We start from the raw sequence: 26,336 nt of genomic DNA, 5'->3' as shown, positions 1-26,336 counted from the left end.
TTAGTAAGAGTTAGTGTTACTTAATTTTTTATTTGTGTAACTTAGATACTGAACCTTACAAAAAAGGTATGGGTATAGATCAGTGAAATATTTACAAAACAAATTTCGTCCTGATGCAACACAAGGTCAGTGTATCTAGTATAAGAATCCAAGGGCCGTTTTAGACAACGCGTTTCTTTCCAAAGCTTGATTAATTTTTGCAAATATAAATCTGTACCCAAATACCTTATGCATTCTGTATGTATGTGTGTGTGTGTGTGTGTGTGTGTATATATATATACATATATATTTTGTGTGCATATATACATATATATTTTGTGTTTGTGTGTGTGTATATATATATATATATATATATATAATTTTTTTTTTTTTTTCTGTACAGAAAGTTGTTAGATGAGACAAGTCATTGGTACCGTCAGTTTCAAGCCTGATAATTAGGACCGTTTTAGATATCCATATCAAGCTCTCTTCAGCCAATACTTATCAAGGTTAAATACGCTCTTATTTTTCGGATTTTACTTTTAATTGAGCACTCTGCTGGATTTCTTTTTCCAAAAGAAACTAATCATATATATATATATATATAATATAAAATATATTTTAGTCATCGACATACAGACCTGTTTCGTTGTTTCACAACTCATCAGTGCCGCTAGACTAACACCTATCCCAAGCCGAGGATCGAACCTAGAACCGTCGTAATGACAGTCGGCAGTTCTACCCCCTGACTACGGAATCGGTGGCCGAAATTAATCTGTCCGAATGTCTATTTAAATAAACATCCGTCCGCCACTCGTAGAGGGCTCAAACGTTTGTTTGTAAACAAACCGCGAGCTTCGCATTTTTTCAGCTAAATTAAGTAGCGAGTAAGATAATTTACGATAGTGCTCTACCCAATAGGGGGGCTTTATATATATATATATATATTTTTTTTAAGCCAATTTCTATTTGTTATTATTACACCATTGTTATTTGCAATAAATAATATTTCCTTTTTATTTATTTATTTATTTTTTTTACTTTAGGTGAAATTTTACTTGTCTAAATTGAAACGTAGTTTGAAAACGGATACAAGTAAGTAGATTTGAAAAGCTTTTAATAAAAATAACTTTGTGTGTCATACCTCACTGTTATTATGCAACCTAGTACTTCATTCACATGTTTCGCATTGGTCTGTTTAAGCAAGGTGTGGTAGAGGTTGTGGGTCACTAGATCAACTTTTGTGTGCCTTCTTGTGAAGCTGGGAGAGGGGTGGGGGGATCACCAACACCTGAGAGGCGTGTCTACCAATCTATCATCTGGATGATTCGCTTTTATTATTGCAAAACTAGCAGGACCTGTGTACCGGCATTGTCCGGTGGAAAGGTGATATAGTTATTATATATAGAAATATGACCAATGAAGGTAGTCGATCCGCAGAAGTTAAGTCTTTGACTGACAATGACTGCCTTACCCCATCCTAAACAGACAGCATCCTAAACAGACGGCATAATCAGATTGGCACATCAAAAATCAGTTCTCATTAGATCACCAAAGTTAAACAAGGTTGAGTCTGGTCTATACCAGATGGGTGACCATTTAGGTATACCAGGTGCTGTATGTAGTAGGACGTCAACACCTTCCTGCAGAAATTGTAAAAACCTACTGTAATCAGTATATGATATACAAGTGACTGGGGACAGCTTGTGAATTTGATATTCCCATGAAACTTCCTCCTTGGGAGGAAGCTAATACAGTACAGTATTCTGTAACCAACATTGCCGATGAGCCAACCGTGTCCCAACTGTTGCTCTCTTTTGAGACCTCAATCTGAAATCTTCCTGTGTTGACATATGATGTTTCGTCGGTCAGGGGTGGAATTAATTTGCCAATTAATGAATGCTACAAACGTATTGGTGGGCAGTTGGTGACATGAGCGATGACCATCGGGACGATCTTTGCTGAGTTTTCATGTCTACAAGTAGTCAGTCTTTGATGGTGGAGTTGCAATTGGATATTCAGAAGAATAGAAAGTGGACCTCAGGTTTATTTTTGTCAGCCTCGTAACTCTCTGCAGAGGTGGAATTAATTTACCAATTAATGTATGTCACAAGTGTAACATGTATTCATTATAGTTCAAACCTCTCTCGGACCCTCCACGCCATTTGGCACTGTTGAAAAGGAGCAAACAAAAATAAATAAATCCAACTTGGCTTTTCTTTCTTTTTTAACACACGGTGTTTCTTACTGTTTTACTTTCTCCTGCTCTCAACACCAGCTTAAAGAATCTCTTTCTGCCACTGCTGGGCCACATGTCCATCTCCCCTGGTTCCCCATTTTCCTTTCTGCTCCACTACATGCCAGTTATTTCTCGTCTTCAACTTTATACCTCCATCTTTTTCAACTGCATTCTTTTCTTTTTTTTTTTTTTTTTTTTTTTTTTAACATGTCCGTCTCTTTTGGCGCCGACTATTTCCTCCCCGGCCACGTGGTGTCCTTTTTTTTCTTTTTCTTCAGACGTAAGCCCGAGCACACTTGCCAATTTGCATACGCATTCAAACGCTGCTCCTGCTGCTAATACAATTGATTGCCATCCATCCTTTGGCTACTGCTGCTATTTTCATACGCGCTCGTATGTTACACAAGCATATTGGTAGGCAGCTGATGACATGAGCGACAACTATGAATCCTTTAGTCCTCACATTCCATCATGGATGTTTCTCACAAAAAGGGAAGAATTGATGTTTTCTGGGCTGGAATCTATCCAATATTTTTTGTTGGTTTTGATCTTGAAGAACTATTTTTTTTCTTTGAAGTTCCCTACATCAAGAAAAAGTGCATTCAGCTTTTTTTTTTCTTCTGTTTCCTTGCAACAGAGTCTAGTGTTGGGTCTGTTAAAATGTAACAACACTGAGGACATTGCAAAGAAGATGGGTTCCCTCTATCGAGCTAGAAGACTACTCATACCGAGAGTTTCCTGGACCTCTACAAGGCCACCTTTCACCCATACATCGAGTATTGTTGCCACATCTGGGTTAGCGCATCTATCACTAGTCTCTCCCTTTTGGATAGGGTCCAAAAAAGTTTTCAATCTAATATATCCCACTTTGTCAATTAAGCTTCAGCCTCTGTCCCATTGCCGCAGTGTTGCATCTCTGCCTTTTTTACAGATATGTTAATGCAATGTGCTGTGATGAACTCATTGCATTTGTGCCCCCCTCGACATATCCCTGACAAACCCACTTAGCAACAAAATCTTACCCCTTCACTGTTGAGGTCCCTAAATGCTAGAAACCGTTCTACTCTAATAGTTTCTTCCCTCGAACAGCTAGACTTTGGAATTCCCTTCCTGCTACCTACTTCCCTTACTGTACTGATATGCAGAAGTTTAAATGTAATGTAAACCAATATCTTGTTAATCTTTTTTAAGCATGGTCCCAAATAGTAACCCCTTATTTCCAAGTGGCGATATACTTTGTTAGGCGAACATAAGTTAGAAAAAAAAGAAAAGAAATGCAAATAAGAGATCGCATATAAATACCCCCGCACGTATATATAAAGACTTTTTAGTTTGTTGTTGAAAATATAACACTTACGGCCTTTGATGAAAATTAAATTTGGACACTATACGTCGTAGTTTCTTATTTAAATTTTATTTTACATTTATTTCCCTCAAACAATGCGTCTCCGATGAACTACAAACCCTCGTAGCCTCTTGACGTATAAATACCCATGACAGACCCAACAAGCAGCAAAATCCCCCCCATACAAAGTAGAAATCTCTAGATGCTAGGAAGCCTTTTACTCTTATAGTTTCTTCCCTTGAACAGCTAGACTTTGGAATTCCCTTCCTGCTTCCCTGACTGTACTGATATGCAGAAGTTTAAATGTAATGTAAACTAACATCTTGTTAATCTTTCCTAGGCATATGTCACAAATAGCGTTACATAAGAAGAGCTGTCGCTTTCTCATGTAAGTAAGACTAGATAAGTGAAAATGATATATTAGGAAAAGGCTAGAATCGAACCCTGTAGACAAGTGTTCAAAGATAATGGATAAATTGAAATCCTAGGAATGCAGTCGATTGTTAATTCTTTTAGAAATAACTAAATATTAAATATGTCAGAGATAAAGTGATCGTCCATTCTTTTAGAAATAACTGGATATTAAATATGTCAGTTAAAAGAATGGGCAATAACAAAGTTGAAAATGTTCTGCAACAAATAGGTTAAATGATACGATTTAATTTATGGATTTCTTTTGCTTGTCAGAGGTGTTAGATACATGTGCAAAAGGCACGGGTAAATTGAAACGTGATAAAGTCACGTTGGTTAACAGCACCTCTGACGTCCTAAAGAAAGGAGATTCTCAATATATTGAGATAGGGTTCGAAGTTAGAGAATCAGAAAAAATCAGAATCACAGTGATAGTGTCAGAGACGAGAGTCGGACAGTAACTTAGTGGAGCTAATGCATTTAGAGGCGAATGGGGGGAAGAATAGACCATGTAGCCATACAAGCTTGAATTTCTGTGTCCTCAATCAGCCGGATGATGAATAAAATAATTATTATCTATATTTTGTAACTGTTTGTCCTCGTGTCATTATTACAACCGAAAGGTAAATGTGTTTTGATGATCATCTTGTAAACAAACTTTGTACTAATTTCCAATGATTCTCTTCTCTGGTGTAAAAGAACTGTACGACACATTCTTTCAATAATGAATTCGCATCTCTCTCAGCTCTGTTATAAATGTCATTATCATCCCTGTTTTGAGTCCCCATCATATGTGTCCCAATATGTACTCGCTACACAACAATAGTAGCCCCTTATGTCCGAGTGGCGATATGCCTTGTTAGCTGAACATGAGTCATAAAAAAGAAACTGTATAACACTACATAATGTTTTTATAATGTTTCTCTTTTTTTTTTTCTTTTTTTTTTGATTTCCAGGTGTAGCTACTTCCTCTGAACATCGAAGGTACATTAAAAATATTCAGGTGCGTATCGTAATTTGTCTGTTTTTTCAAATCGTATCCACTTCTGTGCCAATTAATTTTGGTTATCTATCCCTGTTGACTATTAGCTGGCTATACCAACAGACATTTTTCTTTTTATATAATGGACTAGCAGCCTACCCTGCATTGTAATTTTCAATTTTAAATATACATAGTAAGGACTAGAAGTTTTAATTATTAATAGTTAAGGATTCAATGATTCCATTCAGTCTCGAATGACAAAGGATACCCTCTGTAGAGGCAGCTGTGCATGTAATTGTGAGGCAAGGGTTGCACAATCACCAACCACGCCTCTCCTGAATTGACACTGTTTGAGTCCAGTGGTAAGGAGAAATCCAAGATGACTGGAAACACTGCCGAGATAAGCGGAGAGCACATACAGCACCTGGAAGTCCCAAATGGTCACCCATTAAGTACTGACCAGGTTTAATGTTGCTTAACTTCGGTGATCCAGCAGGAACTGGTGTGTCAACATGATTATACTGTATTTAAGGATTAGAGCTATGAAATTAGCATTCAAAAAATAGAGTTAAAATACTATGAAATTATTGATAATAATCAAACCCTTAGAGATAACGTAAAGGAAAGAAAATATTTGATAAAAAATCTTAGCAATTTTCTAGCCAATAATCAAGAAGTTAAAATTAAAAATTACAACTATACTTAATGTAATAAGGCTTTGAAAATTTTAATTCTATAGCAAAAACACCTACACACACATATATATATATATATATATATATATGTATATAGATACTAGTGTTGGGACGATTAATCAGAATCGGAAAAATTGGTGCCTATTTTTCAATGCCAAAAATGATTCCTTTAATTATTTTTTATTTGATTTTGTTCAAAGCAAAATCTTCCACTTCCAATAATAATTATGACAAGAGAATATTCTTTTCATTATTTTTTATTTGATTTTGTTCAAAGCAAAATCTTCCACTTCCAATAATAATTATGACAACAGCATATTCTTTTCATTATTTTGACTCTTGAGTATAGATCAGTTAATATCTTATGTTTTTAGATAGTGATGTGGTTGTCAATTGATTAACTGTGTCGGATATATGCTCGAGAGTCAAAATAATGAAAAGAACATTCTCTTGTCACAGTCGTAGTGAGATTAAAATAATAAATGCTTATTCATTTTAAACAACCAGTAAAACTAGAATCTGTAGATCATCTTCCACAAGTGTATTTTACGTTTAATATGATGTTTTGATGGTAATCTGAAAAAAAAAAAAACTTCATAGTTCAATATTTAGAGATTTTTAAAGAATTGGAATCAGGAATTTAGTATGGAATCGGTAATTGTATTGGAATCATGAAAATATTGGAGTCATCCCATCACTAAAAGATACATTAACATTATATATATATAAAGAGAGAGAGAAAGAGATAAGTTTTGAAAATATATATGGTAATTAAGCTACACAAAATTTTCCACGTTTCAATTGCAACAGCTTAACGAATCCTCATGAGAATGAAATGCTGAAACTTACTACCTGGCTCTACTTAACATATCGAGCAGTGTTATAAATATGCATAATTATATAAGTCGGTTATGAGATTGCATACCTCCACTTGACGATGTAAGAATGGGCCGAAATCTATTTGGACCTCATCTCTGTATTGTATGAAGTATTCCTAAAATTATGCCCTAGAAACATTGATAACTCAAAAAGCATAACCAAACATTTCAAGGTCAAAGATCAAGGGTACACAAGATGCAGGACTTCATTAGCTACACCATGGACCAAGTAACAAATCTCTATAAACAGAACTAGCTATCACCAAAAGTGTGAATTTGATCTTTTCTGTAGCCTTGAACTTTGAGCTAAATATCCGAAAATGGAATCAGTTTTAAGTTAAACCATGGCTGATATTTTGACAAAGTTTGGTGATAATTGATCAGGTGATATGAACGCTAGATTGTACACGTACTCGACCGAAAACATAACCTCCCTGATGAAGGTAACAACTAGAAGAATACCTGCCTATGGAGAGGTAAAATGAATCTCTCAAACAGAACAGTTAACATCACTTTTACACTCTTTGAAAGCAGCAGAAGCGGTAACTGCTTGCTATTGTTGTTTTCTATACTATTAATGTGTATGTTCATTAGCATCTGTTTGAATTAGTGTTTATTAGTTTTGATATACTGTGTATTTCGGCATATAAGGCAACCGTCAAATAAGACAAGGTACAAAATTGGAGCAAATTTTAATGAATTTATCATATATCGGTTGTATTAGACAACTGCTAAATTATGAAACCATGTTTGTTTTGCAACACTCAGTATCTTATGAAATATTGTTTTTTAAAGATGATTTTTTAAAACTTTAAGGGTCGTCTTATACGGCAAAATATACAGTATATATACATATATTTATATACACATATATATACATAAGTAAATATTTATGAGCAAATTATTAAAGATATTCCAAGGAAATCAAATAATATAATTTATCACTAGAAACAGTAGTTATGATTATGTTCTGAATTTTTGAGATGAGGATTAATAATTTGGATTATTCGAACTATTGTTTTCATCTTGAGTATTATTTTCATGTTTCGGGCGATGTGTCAATGTAACTAACCTCCAACCTTCTTTAAGCGTCTCGTGTCAAAATCTGGAATCTGCATAGAATTTTGAATGGAACCCTTTATTTAATCCGTAGCATAATGAATAAAATACTTGGTAAAATTCAGTTGTAAGTTTGAGGTTCAATCCCCAGTGTGGACAACACAATTGCGAATTACTTTATATTTCTACCCATGGAGTCCATACTACCCCCATGGATTAAATAAAAAGTTCATGTTTGGCATATGTGCAGATTCCCGAGTTCAACAAGATACACCGGAAGAAGGTCAAAGGTTACATCGACCAAAACATTGCGTTCATAACACTTAAGATGGGAACATAAGTTTGAATAATCCAAATAATGCGATAAGAATAATTGTTCTGATGTCCACTTTTGCCATTCTACAGGCATGGATCCGATTTACTCATCGGCTTGTTGATGATGAAGAACAAAGTTATTCTTCTATGATTGGCAAGGTAAGCTAATTTTTTTTTTTTAATTGTTTATATATATGCAGATTATATATATATATATATATATATATATATATGGTATATAAGATTAAGGGTGGTGGTGTTTGATAAACACTGCTGGGGAGCCATGATGTAATATATTGTTTTGTTTTTAAATCCTCGAAACAGTGTTTCATGGTAAACAACTGATGATCCCTTGAAAAATAAATTATTGGCACTATAGTAAATTCGAGAGCGAGTTGATGCAGTGATTGCAGATGATTAAATAACTTACTGACTAGATGGTTTTCTAACGAATCATAAAAATATATTTTTTTGTATAGTTTTAAAGGTTAAAAACTTCAAAGACTATATATATATATATATATATATATATATATATATATATATATATATAAACTTGAATGCTTATTAGAGAGAAAATGAATGTCTACTAGACACTATCCACAGAGGTTCGTCAGGACAACCTGACATGAGGATACATTTCACTACAATAAACCCTGATTAAATATGCAAAAACACATATTTACAGGATGGGGCAGAGCAACTTGCTTATTTGAAATATCAATTAAAACACAAGTAATACAGATAAACATGTAATTCTTTGAACTGCAACTAGTTCAATATTTAAATTTTATTTTTTACCAGTTTTAAAGATGATATCAGTAAGATGGTGTCCATTCTTTTCTGTTAATCAAACTCTGAAGTTTCAGTCAACTCTTTTTAGCATATCAATGTGTATGTTGGCAACAGCTCGACATATGTTTTTCAGATGAATCAAGGTGCTAGGACGATCGTTGTAAACAATTGATTTCAGATATCCCCATAAAAAATAGTCACATGGTGATAAATCAGGGGACCATGCTGGCCAATACAGATCGCTTCTCAAGGAGATGAGATGTCCTGGAAAGTTCTGCCGCAAAACAGTTGTTGATGCGCGTGCTCTTATAGAGATAAAGTGTTAGCCCTAGAAAGGGGAACCCTTAATTTCTGAGAAATTCGACAAGAGGTAAATATATATATTTCTGTCAAAATATATTTTCTTATATATACCAATTCTTATTTAAGAAGCTCAATGTAATTACAGAGCAATAAATGTGAATAAATGTCGACTATATTCCAAAATTCATGATGCTGACCATTTTATAATTTATTCCTTTCAGTTGACATTTATTCCAAAGTTACTGTCAAGAATTGTAAATGTCAACTGAATTAGAGGAATAAATTATAAGATGGTCAACATCATGAACTTTGTAATATAGTTTTTGTCACTTATTCAATATATGTATAAGCGAGATAAGACACTGATAGAATTCAGATGAAAATCCTAATAGATATTACTTGAAGTAATACTTTCAAGGAGATCCTAGCCAAAAAGAAAAAGCTCAATATTTAAGAATAGAGCAATATATAAATTTCGTGGTTTAATTTTAAATTCTAAAAAAAACAACATATAGAGGCATATATTCGATTTAAGAATTTATTGCTTGACAAAGGAATATATAGAAGGGGTTATATTAATTTCCTTAATCCATGGATTTTCAACAATGGCTCATATCATCAGAGGAAATGAAATGCAGTTAGCAAAATGTTCAGCTGCGAGTTAGACTCATACCTCAAGCAAGCCGTTCCAGCATGCTCTTCCAAATGTCATAACCTGGATTATTTTGCCATCTTTAGTATTTTGATAACTATACTATTGATTCCGAGGTCCATTGCACACTTAATTCAATGCTCAATTTCTATCACTCATGGGGATAATTACAATGGAATGGTATATCTACCCAATTTCGGATATACTTTGTCAACACCGAGAAAGCATTTGGACCAAAGCAAATAACACACAATCAACGCAACAACGAACAAGATTGCCTGGTATACTTTCTGAAATATCAAGAAGGAGCAGTACACTTTCGCTATATGGGAATATCACTCTCTCATGGGCCTATTTTCTGCCCACTTGGATTTGTAACCCCGAATGACACTGGACTCACTCCAATAATGGATCACCCAGGTTGTATCAACTTCTCTTTTCGTACAATTTTCTCCATATAATTATCCACAACCACTCAAAAAACTATTTTCAATAATTGTGCTGAAAAGCAAAATAGCATCCACTCGCAGCTGAACATTTTGCTAACTGCATTTCATTTCCTCTGATGATATGAGCGATTGTTGAAAATCCATGGATTAAGGAAATTAAAATAACCCCTTCTATATATTCCTTTTTTAAGCAATAAATTCTTAAATCGAATATATGTCTCTATATGTTGTTTTTTTTTCAGAATTTAAAATTGAACCACTTAATGTTTATTTATTTATTTATTTATATATATATACACACACAAGGAATGTTCCAAAAGTAATGCTTCCTGTTTTTATTCTGCCTGACTGGATCAGAGGGGATTGCAAATTACATTGTTATGATGACTGAACTTATGCATTCATGACCTGAAAGTTTCATCTCTCTGTTGTAGATATTGACAGTGTAAGACTAAGAAAACAATACCTGTCATGGACGTGCGTGAGAAGCAGAGATGTGTCATTGAATTCCTCTCTGCAGAAGAAATCTAACTGATCAACATTCAAACATGCGCTTGTTGAACGTTTATGAAACGGATGCAGTTGATATCTGCGCAGAAATTAAGTTGGATAGAGATGTGAGTGATAAAGCACGCTTGAGACATACGATCGAGACATACGATCGAGACATCGTTAATCGCTAGCAAAAGTGTATTGAGAAAGTAAGCAAATAAATTCTTGGCCACAAAAGGTCGCTTATTTTATTGATATCACTTCAGTCTTTGTAGCTCTTCAACATTTTAGTTTTTTTAGTTAAAAAATAGGAGGCCTTACTTTTGGAACAACCCTCGCGTGTGTGTGTATACATATATATATATAATTTTTTTATTACCGTTTTATCTGCTTAGCTACACATGTTTCGGTTACCGAATATCGTTTTCTAATCATAATAACCATTTCTGTAAAGTCTGAAGTTACAGGATCGTTGATATGATTCGGTAACCGAAACATGTGTAACTAAGCACATAAAATGGTAATAAAAATGTATTTGCTCTGCAATAGTATTGAGCACTTTCTTCAGGTTTTTACTAATTACCAAAGACGGGAGCCATTCATTTCAATTGATGCCAGATGGGGATCTATGCATTGATGATGTAAAGATAGAAGCTTCGTTTTAGATGTTTGTGTACCTCCAGCCACAGTCATCAATTACGGAGCCTCTCTTTGCAGTGATGTATTTAACACCCGATGTAATGCAATTCTTTATGGGTTGTGATTAATTTATTATTTTGACAAAAAAAAAAAAATACTACTTCTTCAGGCGTCTGCAGTTGTTTGTCTAACATCAATAAATTCATAGTGTTGTTAGTCTTCATGCTTTCCATGTAAAATCTAGTTTCTTGTTTTTTTTTTTTTTTTTCTCTGCCAATATTTATCCGAAAGTCGTCTGTTCATTGCCATGCATTGTGATTGGCTTACATCAGATTACGCGCGAACTTGAGGAGTTGATGTCATGTTCCAAAAGCCAAACAGACGCTTAGATATATCCTGTTCAAAATCTGGACAAGTATTGAGAAAGCTAATGCTCCTAGATTGGCTTCAGATACCTTTCCTTTGAATAGCGACTGTCTAGATGCTATATCCTGTAGATATGTTCAGCAGTGATCAAATGCAAATGACTGCATTAAAATGTGGGAAACTGTCGCATTGCAACATTACACACGTAGATCCAACATGTAGCAACATTACACATGTATATCCAACATGTAGCAACCTTACATCCATAGATCCAACATGTAGCCACCTTACACACATAGATCCAACATGCAGCAACCTTTACACACATAGATCCAACATGCAGCACCTTACACACATAGATCCAACATGCAGCAACCTTACACACATAGATCCAACATGCAGCACACCTTACACACATAGATCCAACATGCAGCACACCTTACACACATAGATCTAACATGCAGCACACCTTACACACATAGATCCAACATGTAACACACTTTACACACATAGATCCAACATGTAACACACTTTACACACATAGATCCAACATACACACATATATCCAACATGTAGCACACTTGACACACATAGATCCAACATGTAGCACACCTTACACACATAGATCCAACATGTAGCACACTTTACACACATAGATCCAACATGTAGCAGTGTACGTCGCAAGATACATAGGGCAAATAATAACATGACTTTTTCTTTTTTTTTTTTTTTTCAACAACATTCATTTCCGGGTATTTTCCAGAATAAACTGTGATCACGCTCTTTCTCTCTGACCTCTGTCCTTTCGAACGGCTCTAACGTGAATCGTCCTCTTGAATGTTTCTCTCTCTCTCTCTCTGTCTTTTTCCTTACCGTGACATCATTTCGCACATGGGTTGGTATTTGCATATAGCCGCCATACACACGCACATGCTTCAAAGACGAGTAAAGATCTTTTTAAGCATACGGTGATCTCTTTTGCTTTTGTTTCCTGCATGTGTCATACCTGTTTTTACTTTGCCCCCAGTTTTGCTTAACTGAACCTGAGCAGAAAGCTGCAATTCAGAAATATGTATTAATTTTAGCAATTTTTAAACATGAATTTCATATTTTCTTTGTCTTTATGGTTTTGTTGACAGCTTCTTGCCTTATACGGACAAAACTGTTTCAAGAAAATGCATCCAGCAGGTGTGAGCTTCAAAATGATTTACGAGTACCTTGCTGGTTTGTGCATAGGAGTACAATGTCGAAACTTACGTCCTTTGGGTGAGTATATCTTTTTTTAAAAAATAGCTTTGATTTCTCAACCATAATATTAAAATCTTGTGACACAAATACTCCCATACTGATAAGTTGCTAATACTCCTATGTGTTCTACTCATTAAATGCCAAGTATGTTTGCATGTAATTTTAACCTTGTGAAATAGAAAATCCAATTCATGTGTGCAGAGGTTTATTTAAAAAAAATAGGTTTAATTTTTCAATTGTAGTATCTAAATCTTGTGACACAAATACTCCTGTACTTATGAGTTGCTAATACTCCTATGCGTTATACTTATTAACTGCCAAGTATACTTGCATGTAATTTTAATTTTATGAAAGAAAGAATCCATTTTTATGTCCAAAATGTAAAACGATGAAGATGGATGAAAACTCAGATACTGATAAAGTATATCTGGATGGTGAAGCTATTGAGTTTTGTTATCTTGAAGCACAGAGTTAAGAGCCTGTGTACAGGGTTGTTGATGTATAGAAGTGATACCTGGCTAGTGAGGGTTAAGGATATGCATTGCATGGAGCGAAATGCTATGAGAATGATACAATGGATGTATCTTATAATTCTTGTTTGCTTTTTTGTTTTTCCATTTTTCCTCTCAACGCCTTTCTCTGTATTATTTACGCTATTCATCTCCTCTTACTACTACGCATCATTTGTCCTTCCTTCCTCATATTGAGTTTAGTATCCATTTTATTTCCTGCCATTTGATGATATGCATGTGTGCCAGTAGCATTCACCTTAGGCAGGTTGAACCGACTTCCCTCAAAGGTGGAAGTTTCATGGGAACATTAAATTCACAAGCGGCCCCCAGTCGTGACATTAAATTTAAATTTATGCAGTTCTTGCAGGAAGGTGTGGAGGTCGTCCGACATACAGCTCCTGGTATTCCCAAATGGCCACCCATCTGGTACTGGTTAGACTCAACATTGCTTAACTTTGATGATCTGAGAACCGGTGTACCAACGTGATTATGCCATATTTTCGATACTATCAAGCATATGTGCATCATGTGATGATGTATGGAAGTGGAACCTGACCAGTAAGGGTTGAGGATATCCATTGCATGAAGAGAAATGATATGATGGATATGTGATACGAGTCTTAAAGGTAGGTTAAGATCTGATGACCTCAGAGGAAGAGGAAATCTGGACAGTATGTGCCTCTCCAAGGTTCCAGTCCCTTCACACTCTTCAAGTGGATGCCTGGTTAGTGCTTTCACTCCTCAGTCTTTCCATCCTCCTTGACATTTCATTTATTTGGTGTGAGGGTGACTCTCTCTTTTTCTTTTTTTTTTTTTTTTAAGGTGAGTGAGTCAACCTTCAATTTTACAAGGCTGTAGTTTCAATTTTCTTGGTTGCATTTTTTTTTTTTTTTTGCACTGTTGCATCTGTCGCTCATGTAGATTAAATTCAGCAATCAAGGGTTTTCCTTAAGATTTCAGCTTTTTTCAGGCTTACTGTCTGTTGCATAGTTTGAGTCTTCCTCTTCATTATTATTATTAATATGGTCATTATTATCAGCATCATTATCATCATTTCCGTTGTCACATTTTGTGTCTGGCTGTTGTTATTGACGATTTTATCCTGAGAGGCAAATAATAACAAATGATCATAGATTATCAGCATCTTCTTTTCTCTTCCAATACTTTGCACAAAATTATTTGATATGTCCTAGAAAGGAATATATTCATTTGAAGTAGCCAAGTGATCTTGGCTACCGTAATTAATACAATCTAGTAAGTCGCCTTAATGAACGGTTCTTCATTGTCGTGGTTGGTAATATGCTTAAGCTTTAGGCTTTCGGTGTATCTTTTCATGTCTTTCTCATGCTGTTATACCTATTCATATTTATTTTACACCAGCTAATTATGTCCTTGTGAAGAGAAACCCGGATGTATTCATATTCATTGCATATTATTGTTGTTGTTGTTATTATTGCAGAATCTGCTATAGTTTTGGATCTGTTGAGAAATGTTGCTACAATTTTAGGAAAATCCAATACAACGCAGCAAAAGGAATTTGTTCTCATGAATTTTCAAAAGCAAATGTTCCCTAAATGCAAGTTACCACGTATGTAAATCTTTTTTAGTTCATTTCTTTTTTTTTTTTTTTTTTTTTTTTTTTTTTTTTTTTTGGGGGGGGGGGGGGGAGGGGGGGGATTTTTCAAATTGACATGCTGGTTTTTCAAATTTGTTAGTGATGATTGGGAGACAACCACTAACATATGCAGTGAACCGATGGTACACTACACGCAGTCATATGAAAGTCTTATATGTACACATAAAAGCAGAAATGAGGGTCTGAGGTAAATCAAAGAGAAAATCAGAGAATTCACTTATTCTATAGCAAATTACTTCAGATTTTTTTTTTTTTTAATGAGAATATAGATTTTGCTTGTGTACATGCGTTTCTTTGTATTTTATGTAACTTGTCCAATTTTTTTTTCTTTTTTTTTTTTTTAATAATTTTACGCAACTAATTTTCAGTCTTTTTGTGTTGTAAAAAAATTTTGGTACAATTATACCATAATAGCAAAATTCAAAAGTTTTAATATCTAATTTCAAAGCAAAAACCAGTGGTTTCTATTTTATTACCATATTACAGTAATTAATATATTTAAACATTACAAAAATTGATAAGATAGAAAAAAAATCATTAAATAAAATATTTTTTGACAAAAATTAGCGAAAATAAAATATTGGTTAAAAAAAAAACAGTTCTAAAGGAAGGTAATTGTTACCAATTTTTTAATAAATTTAGCATAACTGAGTTACTTTCTTTGCTATTATATCATGTCTTCCCATAGAAATATGGTTATGTTTTTGTTTTTACAATAAAGATTGAAAACTCGTGTCTTTTTAAATAATGCGTTAATATTTAAGCATTTCTGACATGCCAGTTAAGTAGATATCATTGCTTTTTGTTGAAATTGACACAAAAAGGCGGAAGATATACTTATTTTGTTTTTTAATAGATTTTTTTTTTTTGTTTTTCAAATTCCGTTATTATAGTGAAGTGGCACCAAAATTGTTTTTACACAATTAATATTCTGTTTTTTGCATTCAAAAATATTTTTTTTTCCAAATTGTTTTTTTTTTTTCCATTTTGTTTACTTTTTAGTCCTCGTTAATTCCTCGACTTTTGCTCTGATGAACAAACGCATCAAAATGAGACGCGTAGATGAATAATTTAGAATAAATTACTGATGCCTTGTAATAATCACGCTAACCCTAACCTGGTATTTCTTTTTATCCAGCTAAAAAGAATGAGATAAAATGCGATAAACTTGCTGCTGTTAGGTGCTTCTTAAGATATGCTTGACAGATCATTTTTTTTTTTTTTTAAACATTTTAAACAAAAACAATATTACATACTTAATTTTCATACTGAAAATAGTAATATATCCAAAAATTACGAAAAATTGAATAGAAAGTTATTTCTAGTTAAAAGTAGTTTTTATGGAAAATTGAGTAAAATAACATTCTTTTTAAGCATTATGAAGTAGGCAGTAGGGAGCTATATGCAGGGGACATAACTCCGAAATAACAAAATACAGTACAGTATATAATACACATGTATATAATCAAATAGCATTATAAATAACATTGTAAGGCAGGACAAATAACATAACGAGGAGTCAGAAAGTAATTTTACAAAACTGACTCAACTATCTATAATGCAACACTGCCTTGTTGGTCCCTACTACCGTACCAGTTCAGCTTTGAAGATATTGCAGCCAACATCATTATTCATCATATTATTATCAGAAAAAATATGTATGAAAAAGTGGACAAACTGTTGTATGACCACGTGCTTCAAAGACATCAAAGAAGAATTTGCATTTGTAAGAAAAACAATGCATCTCCATTGCAAACTTTAAATTATCATGCATCCAGCAGTTTCTACATTACCATCTAATCTGTAAGTTAATAGTGCTGGGACGATTAATTGGAATGAGGAATCAGAAAAATTAAAACTATCAGGGGAATCGGTATAGGAATCGGAAAAATTTGTACCTATTTTTTGATGTACAAAACAATTCTTTTAACTGTTTTTTTTTTTTATTATTTTATTGATTTTGTTTAAAGCAAAATCTTCCACTGCTGGTATTCATGATAAAAAAAAATGAATATTTATTGATTTTTAAACAACCAGTAAAACTAAAACCTAAGAATCAGAATCAGGAATTTTGTATGGAATCAGTAATTGTATCGGAATCAGGAAAAATATTGGAATTGTCCCATCTCTAGTTATTAAGTAAATTTGTTAAAGATTATACTGTATCCATTGATCATTTTTGAGTGGTGATTAAATCGAAAACATACCATCCGATGTAATAAGGTGAAAAGAACGTTGTTGCGGAATTTTTAATTTTGATTTCAAATGATTTATTTACAAATAAGTTTTCGTTATAATACCTTATATACTTTATCGTTTTAAAGAGAATTTTTCTATCAACGCCCAGCATTACTCAATAGAAAAGGCTCCATTCTCATCCACGACAATGCCTGACCACACTTTGCTAAACAAACCCTGCAAAAGTTGAACAAATTGGACTACAAAACTCTGCCTCATCCACCATACTCTCTTAACCTCTCACCTACTGACTACCACTTTTTCAAGCATCTCGAAACCTTTCTGTGTGAGAGATGCTTAAAGAAATCTGAGAAATATCAAAAGCGCCTTCAGCAACTTCATTGTCACCAGAACAAAGATTTTTACACTAATGACATAAATACATTTGTTTTGCGTTGGCAAAAGTGTGTTAATTCTGATGGTGTTTATTTCAATCAATAATTTTTTTGTTTGTGCTAAGATATGTTCATCTGAACTTAAAAGTTAAAAACCGCAATAACTCTCTGGTCACCCTAATAGCACAAAAATAGCAGACATTTCAAACTTAAGATTCCGTAAGGGCCAATGAGTGTTGTCATGAATGTTGCACCTGATTTGTTTCGTAAAATGATTTGAAGAATATTTTTGTTACTTTGAAATATAAAACATCTTTGTACAATCAATTGTTAGGGATGTGAGTTCTTCAAGTTTTCTTTTTTTTTTTATTCAGAAAAGGTGGATGGTAGAAGACTTTAGTTTCATCAATGAATGTCATCCTATCTAACCTTAACCTTTACTTGGATCCTTTAAAACATATCAATTGATACATTGGTTATAGTCGGCTAACATACTTAACTTCCAGCGTAGCGCTACCAAATGCGGTGACAAGACAATCGGTTCCTTCGCTATTTTGTCTCACGCATGTGTGCATGTACCCTTTTTTTTTTTTTTTATTACATTTTTTCGATTGTTTTTTTTTATGTAATAATTATTGAAAAGTTTTATTTTCCATTTTATTTTAATTACTAATTATTGAAATTAGTTTTATTGGTCTTCCCCCCCCCCCCAACAAAGGAGGGATAGAACCTAGTAATTCACTCCCATTCGTTTGCACTTTTCTCAATAACCGTGGCTTGGATTTTTTAAAATTTTGCACAGATATTAGTTATGATAAAAGTAAATTTTTGCCAGAACGGATTTTCCGCGATTAAATATGGTTGCCTCCTTAAGAGGCATTATATGGGTAAAATTGCCTCCAAATCGTTTGTTTGCATTTTTCTCAATAACCACTCCTTGAATTTTTTTTTGAAATTTTGCACAAACATTAATCATGGTGAAAATAAATTTTTGCTAGAAGAGAATTTCCAGGATAACTCTGATAACTAAGGGGCTTTAGGGGTAAAATTGCCCCCCAAATCGTTAATCTGTTCCTACTTTTCTCAATAACCATGTCTTGAATTTCTTTTGTAATTTTGTACAAATATTAGTCATGGTGAAAATAAATATTTCACTTGTGGAAGCGGACCCTGCATGCTCAGCTTTTTTTTCTTTTTTTTTTTTTAAGAATTATTGAAAGCACTTTCTGTTTTTTTTGGGTTTTTTTTTTATTTTTTTAAAGAATTCTTGAAAACACTTTAAAATATTTTAAAACTATTTTGGGAATATTATGTATTGGATATGTTTTTTTATTTATGATATTTGAAATTTTTTCATTTTGATTTCAATAATTTTATTTGTATACTTTCATAAACATATTTATTATATAAATTCAAATAAAAAAAAATTATTTTTAAAATGAAAAACAAACTTTTATTTTTATAATTTCATAAACATATTTCTTATAAAATTTAAAATAAAATGACTTTTTTTTAATTTTGTTATTAAAAGTTTAAATATAGACTGATTGTGTTATTTTTATCCATATAATTGTATTAATTTTTATTGTATCCTTTTTAATAATATCCTTTTTTTAAATATTTTATTTCAATAAATCGCTTCACAATAGAAATACTGAAAAACAATAAAAGTGAAGAAACTGATTTGCCTTATCACCACTTCCAGTCATGCTACGTCGGAAGTTAGGAAGTATGTTAGCTGACAAAAACTGACATTTTCAGTATGAAAAAAAAATCTATTCTAAATCCCTCCTAAAGCAAAAAAAAAAAATAGAACTTTTAGCTTTTTTAACTGATTATAAATGAGTAGATAGGGCATAATCACATTGATACACCAATTCCTGTTTGATCACCAAAGTTAAGCAACATTGGACCTAGTCATTACTAAGATGGGTAACCGTTTGGGAATTCCAGGTGCTGTATGTGTTTTCCGCTTATCTCGGCATTGTTTACAGTCATCCTGGACTTCTCCTTGCCACTGGACTCGGGCAATTCATGAGAGGTATGGTTGGAGAATACACAATCCTTACCTCATAATTTCATGCGCAGCTTCCCTTACAAGGCGATCTATTGCTTTTCAAACCTGAACAGAGCCATCGCATGAATAAGTATCCTGCCCACCAGGTTGGGAAATTGGTAAAGATTTCAAATTTTTATGTTTATTTTGAATGATACAGACATGATCTCTATGTATTTTTATTAAACAGTTTTTTAAATAAAAAAAAACAAAAAACCGCACCCTACATTTAAAAACAATAAATATTTAATACATCTTCCCACCTCCTTTTCTTATTATAAATCTTTCCCTATGTTAAAAATCGATCTTGTGACAAAAAACAAAACAAATTGGTTTTGCTTATTTGTATGTTTCCAAATATGCCGCGTGTGTAGACCCAAAAGTGTCCATTTTGTTTTGCTTGTTTCGTGGGTCCCTTAAAACCTAATTGATCCAATTTTATTTTATTTTTTTATTTTTTTTTTCATGTTCAGCCAAGAAAAAGTTATTCGCTGAAGTGCAGGCATCTCCTGGCTCTCTACTATCTCCATTGCCTTCTTCATCCAAAACGAGACCCATTCGAAAACGCAAAGTAAACCTTGTAACCGGCGTTTGCACTGAAGACTCTCAACCTCAAGAAGACGACACAAGACAAAGTGCTTGGTATAAAATGCCAAATGTGCCACACTGTTCTCAAGCGAAACGGAAATTCTCTGCTAATTGGAGTACCGAATTGCTAAATGATTCAGCATCGAAAGCAAAAAAGTCCAAATATCTTCCAGAAAGTTCTACAAATGATGCGGAAAATGAATTTTCTGAAGAAATTCCTTCAACCAGTCAAATCGTTGATTCTTCTGATCCACAAGCAAATAGCCATTCGGAATCCGAACTATCCAATGGAACTTTCCTGACAAGCAAGAGCATTAAGCAAGAATCTCATAGTGTCTCTTTCCAGATAGAACAAAACAACAACTTTGACTCTAATCCTGACACACAATTGGATCCGTCTAGAGTTTTATCAGTAACAAAAGAAATTATCAAACAAGGTGAGGATTACTCCAGTGTCCAACCGGAGATTGACAACAGTAATCCGAACAAAGAGCAGACACCAAGACGAACTGAAATCATTCCGTTAACAAACACTAGTGAACCCTTCCATTTCCCGAATGGAGAAGAATCATCCCAAGTACCAATGGGAGGTACTGCTTCACATTTTCCAAATGAAAATACAGCTAAAAAAAACATGGATAATACTGATGTCATCGCTCTAAAAAAACTAAGCGGAGATATTGTTCAAAAGGCGGCCATTCGTTCAAATATTCTTCAGAGTCCAATTAAAGTTAAAGAAACTCCCGATAAAATATCACATAATCCTTCGAATCCTAATCCGCAAGGAAGTCAAATCCATAAGAAACAGAGTTTGCTTTCTCATCTTTTTCAATGTCCAATCGAGAATGTTAGCCGAGAAAAGGCAGAGAGTTTCTATGCACAAAAACCTGTCGTCCGCCTGAATCCGAGCGTTTCACTTGTTTCAAATCTCCTTCAAAATCAAAATGCGGACATCATGCAGCAAGGAGCTGGTAACAGCCCTGGCAAACAGGTTGATGAAAGCAAAATCTGTCAGGTAAATAGACGAGCCACAGACAAAGAGCCCAGTCAACTCGAGGGGTCAACTGTCGAAGGTTCTGCAGTTTCTCAGTCAAATGAAAAGCAGCTGTGTGACAAATCTGTAGAGACTGAACTTAGTGACTCGGACAGTGATGTCGACAAGTTTACGTACAAACCGTCCGTTTCGTGGCTTAACCCGATAAATATTCCAGCGCATTTTATCAATTTTGCTTTAACAAAACAAAAATGAATGTAAAAATACTGCGAATCATGCAGTGTACGCAGGGCATTCCAAAATTAATGCCTCCTATTTTTTTTTTTTTAATTATTATTCTGTCCAAATGGATCAGAAGAGATTGCAAATTGCATTGTTATGATGACTAAACTTATGCATTCATGACCTGAAAGTTTCATCTCTCTATTGCAGATATTGACGGTGTGAGACTAAGAAAGCAACTCCTTCCATGGATGTGCGTGGGAAGCAGAAATGCATCATTGAATTCCTGGCAAAAAGTGCATTGGTAATAGTGGTGACTATGTAGAATAATAAAATTACAGAACACAAAAAAGTTACTTGTTTTAATGGTGTCACTCCTGTCTTCGTAGCACTTCAACTTTTTGAATTAAAAAAAAAAAAAAAAAATAGGAGGCTTTACTTTTGAAATGACCCTCATAGTTAACAGGAAAAAAGGGAATGAAAAAAGCAGAATTACAACAAAATAACTGTTATCAAAGGCAAGAAAATTTAATCTATCCGCTCGTACAGTTTAAAAAAGAAAAAAAAAATTAAGATGACTTCCAAGATTTGAGGTCATATGTTTAATATCTGAAAAGTCGAAAATTATATTCTTGACAGATTAATGGCAGTTATTTGTTATATTTTATTTTAATTTTTGGTTTTTCAGGTGTTAAACACCAAAACTTCGCAGCAAATGCATAAATGTTGGCCATTTTGAATCTCTATTTTTCAAAGCTTGCAAAATCTTGAGAGGGGGGGGGGAGAAAGACAACTTTAAAAAATCTAAAACTGAATAGTTATGTAGGTAAATAGATTAAATTTTCAGTATTTCTGTATTATACAACCGAGAAAATGTTGGATTTCAAGTAAAGCAGATGGTACCTACATAATTTTCATGTTGTAAATAGTAGCAAATCCAAAAATTACGAAAAAGGATAAGGTAAGAAAATAATCATTAATGAAAAATTTTTCCGATAAAGTTTGTATGGGGAATAAAATTTGTCCGATATTTTGAATTACGTTCATCACGTGACATAAGCAACAGAACTTAATTATCTCCCCTGTCAACTCATCTCTATTTTTAGTGAGCATAATACAATGATTTTGCTTCATTTCATAAGTTTCTTTTTTTTTCATTAATAACTATTTTTCTCCCCTACCGTTTTTCATAATTTTTGGATACGTTACTATTTGAGACCTGACAATTATGTAGGTGCCATTTGTTTCATTTGAAATTCAATATCTTTTTTCGTTTGTATGATATAGAAGCACCAAATCTTTTTGAATTTGGTGAAAGTTATTTGTTGTAATTGTTTTCAACCTTCTTTTTTTATTATTAACTGTGCTGCATGATTGCCAAATTATTTGCTTTTTAATGAAAATATATTTTTTTTCTTTTCATTATTTTTGGTTTTTAAATAAAAATTTCTTCAAAGTTATGGTTTTTATATATACAGGGTGACTAGAAAGTAACTTCCTGTTATTAAGAGTTTGTAATTTATGTTTCAATAATATTAAATGAAAAATGAGGAATAAAAGTTAGACACATTTTCACGTTTCAGTTAATGTAAAGTAACGTTTCCTTCAGAATTGCTTAGTCTTACCCTTGACATCAAAATGTTGGAGCAAGTTGCTGTTTTAAGCATTGAGTCTTGTATAAGTAAATACAAACTTCGTTGGGCTGTTCAGCTTGTTCATCTTATTGATGACAGACTTCTCGTAGGTGATTTATGGGAACTAATTGGAAATACTTGCCTGGACAATGTTATTTAGAAGAACGGATCTTTAGGTAACCTGGGTCAATTCCATACTTTTTGCTTTGTTCAGTTCTGATTCTCCAGTAAGGCATATCAACACTTGATATAGATAAAAAAAAAAAAAAAAAAAAAAACGATTACCGCGAATTCAGTTATCATACAACAGATCAAGAGCTGACTACAATATGGCCATCTTCAAGTCCAATGTAAACAAGTTCTTGATGAGCCGTTCCCCTTAAGTAATCCAATTTACCAAATTTACATGATTAACGATTACTGATATTGTCCCATTGACTACTGTACACTCTTTAACCCTCATCCTCGAGTAGCCTCTGGGCTTTGATAAATGGGGACTCTTATGTTAAAAAAAAAAAAAAAAAGTAGAATAAAGTAGAAAAGTTGACTGACAATGTAGGGTAACCTAGAGCAATTCCATACCATGTCTAGTAGGCATTCAAGTTCTCTCAACAGGATGTTAGTAGTGACAACTGTTGTGATCATCTGAAGCGATGCCATGGATCTGTTTATGCATCTGGACAATGTTATTTAGAAGAACGGATCTCGAGGTAATGTTATTTCCAAGTACAGGTCGATGAATGTCAAGATACGTAAACGTATTCAATAAGCCGGTGGATCTGTTGGTCAGTGGAAAAAGCAGTTGTGGGCATCATATGATATCAGGCTGGAAACTAAGATCTGTGTGTATGAAGCCGGGGTTTTATCAACTTTGTTATATGCTTGTGAGAAATGGGCCACTTTCATATCCCATATACATCAGCTAAAACGTTTCCTTCAGAATTGCTTACAATAGTCTTACCCTTGACATCAAAATGTTGGAGCAAGTTGCTGTTTTAAGCATTGAGTCTTGTATAAGTAAATACAAACTTCGTTGGGCTGTTCAGCTTGTTCATCTTATTGATTACAGACTTCTCGTAGGTGATTTATGGGAACTAATTGGGAATACTTGCCTATGGCATAAACCGTGTAAGGATTCAAAGATTGTCTCAAAGACGATTTGGAGTGTTATAGAATTGATATCGGGAGATGAGAAGAGGTGGCTGTAGATAGATCAGGGAAGGTCAAGGTAGAAGAAAGCGATTTTTGAACGCAGCAAACTTTTTGAAAAAAATAGAACAAAATACCTGAAACTGAAGAGAGCAACGAGGAAGAGACAGAACGGAACACAATAGCATAGGAAATATGAAACGGCTAACCTGCCAAGCTTCTAATTTGGTAACTATGTCATGTGGCAGTTTGTTGAAACATCAACAAGTTCATATGCGACAAAAAAACGAACAGGAAGTGACGTCGATTATGGTATCCATTCAGATCATCACAACAGTTGTCACTTATGTCGTATGATTTGTAAAAATCTAGTAGGCCTAAAGAGCCACATCCACGCCTCTCGTTAAGGTTTTGTACTAATATCACGTTGATTCGCAAAAAGTGATTGTATTTGAAATTGATTAGACAATCGTTTCCTACATTTTTTTTTTTTCAGCTTGATGAATGACATGCCTGTTTTTTTTCTTTTTGAAGTAAATAAATTCCTATTTTATGGGGAGTCTATGATGAACATGTTCAGTATTGACATACTAATAACTGATTGATTGTACAAAACAGCTGCTGTAAAAGTATGTATCTAATTTTTGACATGTTGAAAGAAATAAAAAATAAAATAAATAAAACTTTGTAATTCGTAATGTAGCTATATTGTTATCTATACATATATATATATGTGTGTGTTTGTTATATCGGTTTTCCTTGAACAGAAGAATTTACACCGATTAGCACTATAAATAGTGTTAGTAATTCCAACACCGGTGAGAGAGATGTAACTGCAGTTCAACTGCTAGCCGAGTGCCCAGCAGATATACACGCTTTCCTATCTTTGTACATTATTGTTAATACACTTGTTCCTTAAGCGAACCTCGACTTGATTGTTCTTATTTTCACTGTTGTTCCACGACACAACAGATTGGCGACAAGGAATCGAAGCGACCATCACTGCAGAGAATCACCAAAAGTGATTGAAATAAAGATTTGTAAAATCTTTACGGCAGAACACCTTCATCATTTCAACAGATATTTAGATACGCAAGGATTAACAGTGAATTAATTACTACAATTTGGCGACAGTAATTGCTACCAAAATCTACAGCAAAAAATGTGAATATTGTCAATTATTTAATAATTGAACACACTTATCAAGTGTTTTAGAAAGGGAAAAAGGGTTCATTTTTTTCTTCACCAGAAGGGATTTTTTCTACGGTAAGAATTTTCTCCTGCAAAGTTAAATGTCCAAAACCAACTAGCAAATACCATGTAAGTTTATCGTTATTTCGATAACATCTGGGATTTGAAAAAAAAAACATGCTTGACATTGTCAAGAGAAAAAGAGATAGACCGTGAAAAATAATTATTCGCGTACGTCATTTGTACTTAGCAAAGAATCAAGTCATTTTTTTTGCAAATGGCAAAGAGAGTATAAAAAAAAAACTAAAAGTTTCCCAAAGAATTCGTCGGATATTTAAAGCGACAGATTTTATTTTTGCTACATAATAACGCGTGCAAATAAAAAAAATGTTAAACATGTTATTTCACTGGATTGTTTCTAGTAAGACTAGAAATAGTGTTCATTCAACAAATTAAGTTACAAAAGGACTGCTAAACTGTTCTTCAAACAAAAGAATTGGGAAAGAAAACTTGGTTGATTTTTTTTTTTTTTTTTTTTTTTTTTTTTTTTTTTTTACTAAGGAATATTTAGTTAATACAAGCGTAAATTGTAAACTGAATTCGTATGATGGAAGCAAAATTAAAAGATTCACTGTTGGAATTGTTCCAATTCCAGGCAGAGCAAAATCTCGCGTTGCAAAAGCAGCAAATTCAACAGCAAGTAGAAAGAGAAGAGAGATTTAAACAAGCATTTGAAGAAAAAATGCTTCAACAACAGAAACACTTCGAGAAAATATTGATGAAAACACAGGAAGAACCAAGAAAAATTCTGGAGGCGACACAGTTAACTAAAACGAACGATAATCATAACGCATTTTCTCAAACAGCTGTGTGGGCTGCTATTGAAAATTTCAATTATAATCCAGAAGACGATGTCACTTTTGTCCAGTACTAT

General features: G+C 33.5%; 1 protein-coding gene across 4 annotated transcripts in view; it reads left to right on the top strand.

Annotated features, from left to right (window-relative positions):
• LOC145249001 (uncharacterized) overlaps positions 1–23,003 on the top strand; it is a 57,235-nt gene extending 34,232 nt beyond the window's left edge. For 2 of the 4 annotated variants that reach the window (XM_080110854.1, XM_080110852.1), the window contains exons 4-9: positions 1,026–1,074; positions 4,931–4,977; positions 7,994–8,062; positions 12,739–12,865; positions 14,819–14,947; positions 20,098–23,003. In XM_080110854.1, coding sequence (XP_079966980.1) covers positions 1,026–1,074; positions 4,931–4,977; positions 7,994–8,062; positions 12,739–12,865; positions 14,819–14,947; positions 20,098–21,461 — 1,785 coding nt within the window. In that variant the 3' untranslated portion in view covers positions 21,462–23,003. The remainder of the gene's footprint in view (positions 1–1,025; positions 1,075–4,930; positions 4,978–7,993; positions 8,063–12,738; positions 12,866–14,818; positions 14,948–20,097) is intronic. The other 2 variants (XM_080110855.1, XM_080110853.1) reach the window with 1 other exon arrangement.
• Positions 23,004–26,336: the final 3,333 nt, after the last annotated feature.

Source organism: Euprymna scolopes, chromosome 27 (genome assembly GCF_053919585.1).
Source record: "Euprymna scolopes isolate OS-2025 chromosome 27, ASM5391958v1, whole genome shotgun sequence".
Classification (NCBI taxonomy): domain Eukaryota; kingdom Metazoa; phylum Mollusca; class Cephalopoda; order Sepiida; family Sepiolidae; genus Euprymna; species Euprymna scolopes.
The sequence above is the reverse complement of the archived record's forward strand: the minus strand, read 5'-3'. Positions and strand labels throughout refer to the sequence as shown.